Genomic DNA, 11560 nt, shown 5'->3' with positions numbered 1-11560 from the left:
TATGAAAGAATCTTTGACTGAAAAATATATTCTCAGAATTAGTATACTGGAAATATAATGATGTTCCAGTTTCTTCAGGGTCTTTTTACCTGATTACTTAACAGAAGGTTACACACAAATTTGATTAGATGGGGATTTAATTACTCTTACTTTACTACTGATTTTGAAGGTCAACATGCACATACCCACACACCCACAACTTTTCTAGGGACAACTTCTTCCCAACAGAATAAGCACTACAGACTAATTAGGAATTCTGCAATAAAATGCCTTTCTCTGAGTAAACCTGCTGGAGAATACATGAAACCAAGAGTAAAGGTAGTCCTCGACGTATGACTATAATATTCAGAAATCATTCAAAATCACAGTGGCATTGAATGAGGGGCTGGAATTGCAGCTATTGCAGTGCCCCTTCCCGCCGCAATCACATGATCAAAATGCAGGTGCTTGGCAGCCCACCTGCATGGGAATTTCAACTCTCCCACCTGCCTATTTGACCCCCCCTCTATCCATATCCTTTTAGTCCCCTGCTGCCCTACATTTTGCTGCTCCAGCTGATCTTTCCCAACTTCTTGTTCTGGCTGCTGACAAGGGGGAGGGGGGGCTGAGCCCCAGAACTGCGCTGAACCTCCTGGGGTGAGCTGGGCTTTGACTGCAAAAAAAAACAAGGAAACAAAAAGCACCCCCAGACCCACAGTGTTAAAAAAAAAAAACCTCTTCACACTGTAAGCCCAAGCCACCGATAGAGCCACAACGTCAAAAGATCCTTTCACTCTGTAAAAAAAATAAATAGCCAAAACAGTGCCTAGAGCGGTGGTGTGGCAAAAAGCTCCTTTGCTGTTTTTCCCCCCCCCCCAGTGGAAAGATATTTTTTTGGTGCCAAGGCTTTGAGATTGCTTTGGGCCTTTTTGTTTGTTTGTTTTCATTGTAAAGCCTAGTCCTGACCTGTCCTTGCAACCTGTTTGGGCACACCTTGTGGGCAGCTGGAACAAAACAGTGAAGGTCAGGTGGGGTGACAGAGTGCAGAATGGCAGAAATCTCAAGAGTTCAGGGTGGAGAGGACAACTGCAGCTGGGACTGTGGTGGGATGGGATGGGTGGAGCTTCCCAGAGTCTGGCAAGTAGCCTCAGGGCTGTGCAGTTGCAGGGTGCTTGGTGGCCAAGAACACAAAGATGGGGAAGGAAATAGGTGGGTGGGGGGAGTTGGAGGTAGTTCCTTCTTTACTGAGGTTTGGGGCTGGGAGGGACCAATGTGATATTATGATTTTATTTTTTGTTTTTCGGGGAAATCCGCAGGATTCTGATGTGAATCAAGACTGCTGTGGATGAGTTGAGAAAGGTCACACTTTCTTTCAAAGTGACTTCACTTGACAATTCTCCTTCCCTTCTAAAATGAAGGGGGGAAAAACACCCAGCCATAATAATTTTTTGCTTTTAACGTTCAAGGGGAAGAGTCCTGTCTTAAGAGATATGGAAAGTTTCTGATATTCAAGGCACAGCAAACCTTTTTAAAAATCTTTAGTTCTTCCATTTTGCTAGAAAAAAAAACATTTTGTGAATTAAAAACTAAAGAAGGAAAAGATTTGATAGGACAAGGCAAATATTCCCAAGGAACAATAAGAGTGGAGAGTTAAAAACAAAAACCCTAGTTGGAGCAGGTCTAACATTCTATGAATGCATCATCATACTTCCTGCTGGATTCAACTCTGCTTTCCTGCAATATAGGGTTCATCAGTTAAACTTCAAATATTATACTTCCACAGTTTTTTAATTAAATTACATTAATTTAATTAAGTAAACTTAAAATGCACAATATATTTAAAAAAAAGATGAGAGAGCAAAAAGATGAGAATTTAAAGCTGATAGTTATGCAAGGAGAAAATGCCATGAAATCCGTGGCTCTCCATCTCAAATGGCCCTGAACTGAATTTAATAGATTTGACTGTTTATAAGATCTCAATGTTTTGATGCTGTAAAGTAAGTCAACGAAATTTAAATGACCCAAAATTAAGTTATTCTACAATGTTCGTTCATTCCCACGAACAAGGCTGTGCTTACATGCTATACTGCAGAAGAGACAATGTTGGTTATAAAATATTAAATACTTCATAGTACAATATATTTCAAAGACTAAAATGTATTACAGATTCATAAAGCCACTATGTAAAGTAGTGTATATAACATAGAAAGTTGAACATATAAGTGCTCTGAATAATTATAAAGTCGAACTTCAAATTTTTTTTCCACTAGGTGGAACAAAATCCTAGAATGCCATGTCAATCTACTTCCATATTGTTGCTAAGAAAATGAATGGCTCTGTCTGTGAAGTCACCAGAAGCTGAATTTGAGTCAAGCAAACTCTACTGATCATAAGTAGTGATGGATTGTATACTATGCATTTTTAACACAGTTTGTTCACCTTTGTGACATAATAGGTACGTTCCAGGTTATTGTTGATATAATACTATACCTTACACTACTTAGTAAGAAACAGAATGCCAGTTCATTTAGGTAGTATGGGGGTAATTAGGTAGCAATGTTTCTTTGAAGTATTTGTACAACTGTTTTTTATTTTAAAAATCCTGACACTCACAGTTTACAAAAGTTGAGGAAACAGACAAAACCTCTATGTGCGTGTGTGTGCATAAGGAAGAATTTTAAAAAGATGTTTATATTTAAAAGTATCAATGCTAGTCCTCACAAATCATAGGAGCTTATTTTGCTAGGCAGGTGCCATTACAAGGTGCCTCCACCTTCAGTGTTATCAACTAGTAATCTGCAAATCAAAGTGCAGACAGCAAGATCTTCCTAGAATAAGAGCTTCCTATAAAGCAAATATTCCTTATTTGACTATTGTCCTTAGCGTGTCAAAGATTACATGTTATTGTTGGATTTTAGGGTTAGTTAATTTTTCTTTTAATTCTATTTTATTTTTCTATTACTAATAAGCCACTCAGCGCCTTTTTGGAACAAAGAGTAGATCACAGAAATAAATGAATAAACAGAGAGTTCCAAATAAATAAATGAATAGTTCCAAATTCTTTAGGGCAAGGGTCTTCAAACTTGGCTGTTTTATGACTTGTGGACTTCAACTCCCAGAATTCCTCAGCCAGAATTCTGGGAGTTGAAGTCTACAAATCATAAAAGGACCAAGTTTGAAGACCCCTGGTTTAGGGTATTATATACTGGTACAAATTACCCTAAGACTGACTCTGCAGAAAAATGGCAGTGATACTTCAGTATAGGTTTAATATGTACACATTAAATAGCCAAATTGGTACTTTAGGGGTATTCATAAAGATACATATAGCATGTTACAGGTAGTCCTTGTTTAATAAGCCCTCATTCAGAGACTATTTAACAGTGCTGAAAGAGGATTTATGACTGGATTCTTGTAACTGCAGCATATCTACCGCCACGTGATCATGATTTGGGCACTTAGCAAACTGGCATGCAATTATGACAGTTATAGCATCCTGTAGTCATGGGATTGCCATATGTGACTTTTACTGCTGGCTTCCAACAAGCAAAGTCAATAGGGAAGCAGGAAGGAGGTTGCAAATGGATCCTGTGATGTCACACCTAACAAGCATGTAAACACTGCTTAGCAACAGCAACGGGAACTGTTGCAACTGCCATTGTGGGCGCAGTCATGTAACATCAGGTTTTGTGACTGTGTCATTTAGTGACAGAATTGCCAGTCCCAATTACTGTCATTAAGAAATGATTACTGTACTTCAGTCTTGCTGTTATCACAGCATGAGCTATGTTATGTAGTCAAAGAATATGTAGTTGAAATATTAGCATCCCAGATGGTGATAAGTGTTCCCAACCAGCTAGAAATAAGTGTTCATATGCCTTCAGCAATAAAGATGGAGCCAGGAAAACTCTAGATTGCAACCCTCTTCTTCAGAAGTACTATATTATCAAAGGATGTACAAATATTCAATAATTGCCTCAGTTTTACTGAAGATAAGAAAAGTACTTTAGATCTGGCCTGGGCATGCTTGCGGTATCTATCTGAGTGTATTTAAACAACCATTGTTTTTCTTGGGTTCACATCGTAGTATATTATTCTTGACTATTATGTGAAACCAGAAGAACATGTAGCTTCTTTAAAGCACATGAAGTATGGCAGATGCACTCAAGCCACATCTGAAAAAAACTTTCCTGTTAATTCAAATAACCACCCGTGCCATTCAGAGTTAGCCCCTAATTCCCAGGCCTAAGAATCATTTTCTATAACACTTCTATCCTAAAATTTAATTTCAGATTATCTCTCATCCAGTCTGTTGCTTTTAATACCAATTTAAGTCATTCTGATGTCATTAAGAAATAGGGCTAGATGTCATTATCATCCTGGTATACTGTGCTCCAAATTACCCATCAATGACAGCCAACAGCTTCATATAGAAATTAAATAGCATTGGAGACAGGATGGTGTCTGGGGCAGTGCAGTGTACATAATGATTGCAGAGAGTCTGCCCTGCAAACAGAAGCAGAATTTCAGAACACACCATAAAGGATGTATTTTAACAGTTTTGCGAATGTCTTTTACCAGATTTACTGAATCTGATATCCGTACCACAGATTTTACTTTAATGCTACCCAAACTGATTTAATCCTTAATCAATCTGTAATATTTTGTAAATTTTGTTACAAAAATTGTTAGCTAAAATTGAATGAAAGCTATTCATCCAACTAAACTTTAAATAAGATACTAAACGCTGACAATAAGATGGAGAAAAAAATATTCTTATTCCTTTATACAAGATTAGACCATCCAATAATGTTAACTTGGCAATCTATTGTAATTGTTAATGTATGCGCCTTTTTTAAAAGGATTACATAATCCCTGGAAGAACAAACTGAAGAATAGCACCCTCATTCCATGTAGTTTGCTGGCTCTTATGTTGAATGCAAGGCTCCACGAATTACTGTAATCAGGCTGCGTTTATATTCAGAAAAGGCAATTCTCCACAGAAAAAAAATGACCCTAAGAATTTTTTTCTCAATATCCCAACACCAAAATTCAGAATTGAGAAATACAGAATCATATGAGTTTTTCTCCTAATGAGTTCATTCTTATCACTATGCCTAAAATTAAAGATTTTAGTTTTAAAATTGGAAAGGAAGGCACTTTGCAATGTACTAGTTCAGTGGTTCTCAACCTTTTTAATGCCGCGACCCCCAACCGGTCATAAGTCGAGGACTAACCCGGTCGTAAGTCGAGGACTAACCCGGTCGTAAGTCGAGGGCTAAACCGGTTGTAAGTCGAGGACTACCCAACCGGTCGTAAGTCGAGGACTTTCCCTGCCCGGGAGCGTCGCACATGCATGGTTCCGCCCCCTGCGCCGGCCGAGGCGTAGCTGGCAAGCGGCAGAGACGGAGCTGGCCCAGCCCAAGGGAGGTAAGGGACCCGCCAGAAAAGGGGAAAAAATGGCGGACAAAAAAATGGCGGACAAAAAAATGGCTGACAGCCTTGCTTGGCGACCCCCGTGAAATGGTCAATCGACCCCAAATGGGGTCCCGACCCACAGGTTGAGAACCACTGTACTAGTTCATTCCAAGCATGCCCTTACAGTCTATCTAAGCCCCTACATAAGTTTCCTTAGAAAATTAAAAATGTATTTACAGTTTAACTCCTTGTTTATAAATCTGCTCACCTGCCCAGGAAAAAGCAAGGATAAAGTAGGAATTGATAGTGAAAACCAAAGAGCCAACAACCTCAGCAGTTCACGTTTGAGCAAATTGTTTTATGACTGTCTATCACAGTGGCTGATATCTTTGTCCACCCATTATATGTTAATAAAATGTCAAGTTTGCCCTTGGCTCCAAAAGTTGAGTATGCCTGATCTATAGCATTGAAGAATGACCATCAAACAATTCAATGCTGTAAATCAGCTATATGCAACGTTTGCTGAGCAGATTTTTATTTATGCAATTCATTGTCCCTTCATTTACCTCCCCAAATTTACTTGCTAGAAGAGATTGAGATAGTGACGAGAGTAAGTGAATTCATTTACAGAATAGTTCTCAACCATTATTGTTACAGAGAATAATTTACTGTTCACAAATATGCTTTCCGACACTAATGACAGCTATATAAGATTGTAACTCTATTCATAAAATAAGCAAAAATTCTTCAGAAATCTGATTAGCATATTGTATGCTACTGCATTTTACTCTGTGTACGCCATCATTTTCCCTACAAACCACAGAAAGTTCTTCCATAGTATGTCATACTATAAGAATTAGAAACTCTGACTTGTTCCTCTGAGAACAAACCTGAGAAACAAACAGTAATATCTTTCTTTAGTTTGTGTAGTAGAAGCATGATTTGTTGTAGGATTTCCCCCCATTTTGGTTTATTCCAAAAGAACTGTTATTCCTAGATCAGAGGAGTAATATACCATAGATGGACTAATCTAAAAACATTTAGCCCTGGATATTCTCAGCAGTCATTGGATATGATTAAACCATTCATTATGCACTAATACTGCAGCATGTTTGCAGTATTGGGTTTATTCATATTCACATTTCAAAATTAAACATTGATACTTTGCAGGATACAATCTGATATGAGTTTTTTAAGAAGAAAGTTCATCATTTATTTATTTTATTTATTTATTAATTGCATTTATATCCCGCCCTTCTCCTTACGGACTCAGGGCGGCTGACAATTGAATAAAATACTAACATATATACATACTTAATTAAAATTTGATTAAAACGAAATATTTAAATATGTCCAATTTAAAAGTAATTAAAACCCCCTTTAAAATCCCTCAGGCCAGTCATGTTTCACTATTACTATGTAAATATATATTTTGATATGTAGGTATATATATTTGGTATATACATACACACATACATACAGAATATCCATGTGTATACACAGATGGGTAGGTACCTGAAAAGATATTTAATCAAAGCAGAAACTGAACAGTATTTTAACAAATACCTCTAAAAATTTAATTAAAATGTCAAATAATATAATTTAATTTAAATTATACATGAATTGTTTTATTTTTTATGTTCTATTTTTTGAAAATATATATCATTTTTAACATTTGTTTAACAACTTCAATGTTTAAACATTTTTTCAGTTTTGAAAGCAGTTTTTAAAGTATGTATTTGACAAGTCACATAAATTTTTAAATTTTTGGTGAACCTACACATTTGTTCCTATTCATTTTTCCTATATTACCTATATTCATTTTTCTCTTTTGTAAGTTTCTTTATGTTTAGAAAAATATAAATATTTTAAAAATAGATAAATTTTGTTTTGTTTGGAGATCGTCTATTCGAGGGGTATCAAACTCAATTTCATTGAGGGCCGCATCAGCATTGTGGTTGCCTTCCGGGGGCTGGATGGGTGTGGCCAGGGTAGCTGCGGCCTACTAGGTGGGTGTGGCCTATTGGGTGAGCATGGCCAGCTCTACATGGTTTGTGTCAAGGGGGCCTGTGGGGGCCTGGGCAGGAGTGGGACAGATCTGAGGGTCTCTGGCAGAAGGGGGTGGGACCAGGGCAAGTGCCAAGGCATTCACCATTCCTCTCAGGCCATGCGGGGGGGGCTGGATGGTGGTGCGGGCTGCCCGGAGCCCTGGGCAGCAGAGGTCAAATGCCCAGCCAGGCCCTCGAGCACCCGCTGCCGAAATCCCTCCCCCGGAGCCCATCAAGCCGGATATGTGAAGTAGGCAAGGGCCATTTGCTGGCCACTTCCAGGCGATGGTGCATTTCTTCATTCTTTACAAAGGGTGACACCTCCCCAGCGTGCACCCAGGGGACAGGGCTGACATGGCAGGGGCTGGTTCCTCACTGTTTCCAGACAGTCTTGTGATGGCAGCATAGATGGCCACCACAAAATTGTACATTGGCTCCCTGCCGGTCTGGGCCAGGGCCAAGGCAGCGGGGGCTGTTCTCTCACTGTTTCCAGGATGGCTTCGTGGACCACATGAAACCACTTTGCGGGCCGCATCTGGCCCCCGGGCCTTGTGTTTGACATGTCTGGTCTATTCTAAAACTTAAAATACACATAAAATATTTAAAATACGCATATTCTTATATCACTCTCAGTATCATATTACCATGCATATATGGACACCAATAATTCTTAAATGGTAATCTGGTACCAATGCAGGTTAAAATATTTGGGCTACATTAGAATATATTCAAAAGTTTGTTAGAGATAAAGTGGCACATTAAATATTTGTTTAGTACAGGAAGTAGTTCCTTATTCTAATTTCAAATGTTAGTAGAAAGGCCACTATGAATTAGCAGTGGTTTAAATTCAAAGGAAAAAGCATGCATCTACACTCATACATCTGTTGACAACTCCTTTAAAAACACTGTTTCTCCCTGGAATCACAAAGTTACTGCAACAGTAACCTCCCAAAAGATGTACATGATTTCAAGGAGGGCAAATGGGTCTTATGTATATTCTTTTTCTTTGAGTCCAAAATACACAGCCGTCTTATATGATGTAACAGAGGATCCTCATGGTTTACATAAGAGATGGATAAATAACACTAGATTTCAGTCTGAAATTGCTCACATTTTGTATGACTAAAAATAAAGTTAAGATTAAAAGTTTAACCATGTTATTTAATTAAATGCACAGAAATAGTAGTTATTCTTTTAATTATGTCAGCTATTATGCTACTGTCATTATTTAATTTAAAGGGAAAAGTCACAATATTAATAAATAATAATCAAGAATACACTTAAAGGATCACATTTACAGTAATTTTGCATATTATTAAATCCAGCAGCAATTCTGTTCCAAATAAAATGAAAATATCCACTGAATTCCTTAGATCAGGGCTTTTCAACCTTTTCACCCACTGTACCACTTTTAGGATATGGCAACATCCGAGTACCACCAGTCACCTAGCAAGGTGTCAAAAACTTGATGAACCAAAAAAAAAAAAAAAAAAAAAAAAAAAAAAAAAAAAAAAAAAAAAAAAAAAAAAAAAAAAAAAAAAAAAAAAAAGGAAAAAAGTGATAAAGTACAGGTAGTCCTCAACTTACAACAATTAGCTTAGTGACTATTTGAAGTTACAATGGCCCTGAAAAAAGTGCCCCCCAAGCCATAGCCGAGCAAGACACCTGCCTGCCCGCCCGGCGGCGCTCTTCTTCCTGTCCGATGTTTTCATTGTTGTGAGCATTTCTGTTGAGGATTGGCAGCGGGAGTGGGGTGGGGGGTGTTTGGTTTTTATTCCCCCCGTCTGCTGGGTGGTTGCAGCAGGTTTTGGTCACTTCACATGACCCTGGGACACTGCGACCGTCATAAATATGAATCAGTTGCCAAGCATCTGAATGTAAATCACAACCCTGGAGATGCTGCAACATTCCAGTTGATCGGCGCTTCTTCTGGGCTCAGCAGAAACGCCAGGATCAGTGCTGCTTTCCAGCTGGAGCCTGGAGCTGATCCTGGCGCTTCCACTGAGCCCTGACAGCCCCAAAGAAGCGCCGATCAGCTGGAAAACGGCACTGATCCTGGTGCTTCCGCTGAGCCCTGACAGCCTTGCAGCTCCAGCCATCTCTCGTTCAGGCTTGTGCGGTGCTGCCACCAGTTCAGCTCATTCCCCTCCCCCGCTACCACTTTTCTAGGATGGTCGCATACCACCTGCCAGGTGCCAATGTACCACAGGTGGTACACGTACCACTGGTTGAAAAGCTCTGCCTTAGATAACTACATACAACAATGCTACCAACGTGTTTATCACAACACGTTTATCACACTTAGCACATTTTAGAATAAAGTGGGCTTCTTTTTAGTACAGGTAGTCCTCGTCTTACGACCACAATTGAGCCCAAAAGTTTTGTTGTTAAGTGAGACATTTGTTAAGTGAGTTTTGCCTCATGTTATGACCGTCCTTGCCACAGTTGTTAAGTGAATCACTGCAGTTGATAAGTTAGCAATCTGGTTTTTAAGTGAATCTGGCTTACCAACTGACTTTACTTGTCAGAAGGCTGCAAAAGGTGATCACACGACCCTGGTTAAAGCAACATAATTTTGATCACACGATCATGGGGAATGCTGTAAAGGTTGTAACTATGAAAAACAGTCATAAGTCACTTTTTTCAGTGCCGTTGAAACTTTGAACGGTCACTAAATGAACTGTTGTAAGTCGAGGAGTACCTGTATTCACCATCTTCAGTTATATTTTACAGATAGGTGTCCTTGTAAAATTCTAGTAAAAATTCTAATTATTATCCTAACAGGTTTCTTGCTCTTAGGACAGCAGTTTTCCTATCAGACGTTGCAGATAAAGATTTGTACCATGTGTTGCTGACTTTTGGCAAAGATCATCACCATTCTGCATTGCCTAAAACCACAAATCAAACATAAAGCCACCTCAACACTATTACCAAAACTGGACTCTTTTATTCCTTCCTACCAAAAGACAGAATTTTTCTATACTGACATACACTCCAACATCAATTTCTCTTACATAAACTTTATATTCTCCTTTTGTTTTGCTGCTTCAATCCTATCTCTACCTCTGCAAAGTTAAAGGAACAGAGCACGCCTCTGGTTTGTAATGGATGCTCAAAAGCAAAGACACCAATATCACATTGTTATGATTCCCCAGTCCATTCCACTGCACACCCCAGTAATAGAAGTTTCCGACTCACGTAAAAGCGAAGAAGAGAGTGGTGGCTCCTACTAAGAAGATTGCGGCAGCTGATACTGGGACATACTTGCTAGGTTTGAATCTCTTTCCAGATGCTGCTGGCATGTTGGAGCTCTGCTGGATGATCTGCCCTGCAGCATAGCCCAGGCCCAACAGGAGTCAAGAAGGGTAAGAAAATGAGGGAAAGAAGCTTTCTCAAAACACAAAACAAAACAAAGAAATCAGGGGGAAAGCTTAAGTTATTATCCAAGTTCTCCAAGTTGTCTGTTAAGAGCCAGATCTTATGCACAATTATAAATCAAGATGGCATTGACAAAACAGAATAAATCTGGATAGAATTCTTAAATGAACAGCACGGGATCCAATCAGGAGAATAAACCTAATCCCAAGATTATTTTTTTTTTGAAAAATAAAAATGTAAAATTAAATTCTGGAAAAAGCAGTCACCATGTAGCTTCTGGAGAGTATCATCTTCTGAAGGTGAAAAAAATAGTTCAATAAGGCAGAAAACTGCAGCTGGATTGGAATTTTTAGTGCAAGAAGACAAGATGTATTGGAGAAAAATTCCAAGAAAGATGGTGTACTAGATATAAGCTCCCAATGGTTTTTGATGTATTAGTAATTCATATTATTTTCAGAAACCGAACAATAATTTTCAAGGCAGTTTTTCCTTTCTAATTTGTTTTTAAGATAAAACAATGCATTGTGAGGGATGTTTGGGGAGTTACATTACTAGCAAATATGCTAGTCTAGAACATATGTTTTTCTGCCTCCAGAATGCTCTTTTTTTTCTCCCAGGGCTAGAATTCTGCCCCCTGATTTCATCAGGAACTAGGGCTGAGTGGCAGTTGCTTGCATTTATTTTTCTCTTAAGTGCTAAATCCTAGTAACAGCTGGTAGAATGCTGAGCTGAAAATC

At 38.7% G+C, this 11560-nt stretch overlaps 1 protein-coding gene across 1 annotated transcript in view; it reads right to left on the bottom strand.

Annotated features, from left to right (window-relative positions):
• ZDHHC5 (zinc finger DHHC-type containing 5) overlaps positions 1–10850 on the bottom strand; it is a 45966-nt gene extending 35116 nt beyond the window's left edge. The window contains exon 1 of the mRNA XM_015820552.1: positions 10644–10850. Within this exon, the coding sequence (XP_015676038.1) occupies positions 10644–10747 (104 nt within the window). The 5' untranslated portion in view covers positions 10748–10850. The remainder of the gene's footprint in view (positions 1–10643) is intronic.
• Positions 10851–11560: the final 710 nt, after the last annotated feature.

The sequence above is a fragment of the Protobothrops mucrosquamatus genome, unplaced genomic scaffold, assembly GCF_001527695.2.
Source record: "Protobothrops mucrosquamatus isolate PMUCROS unplaced genomic scaffold, P.Mucros_1.0 scaffold1143, whole genome shotgun sequence".
NCBI lineage: Eukaryota > Metazoa > Chordata > Lepidosauria > Squamata > Viperidae > Protobothrops > Protobothrops mucrosquamatus.
Note: the sequence above shows the minus strand (reverse complement) of the source record. Positions and strands in the feature narration are given on the sequence as shown.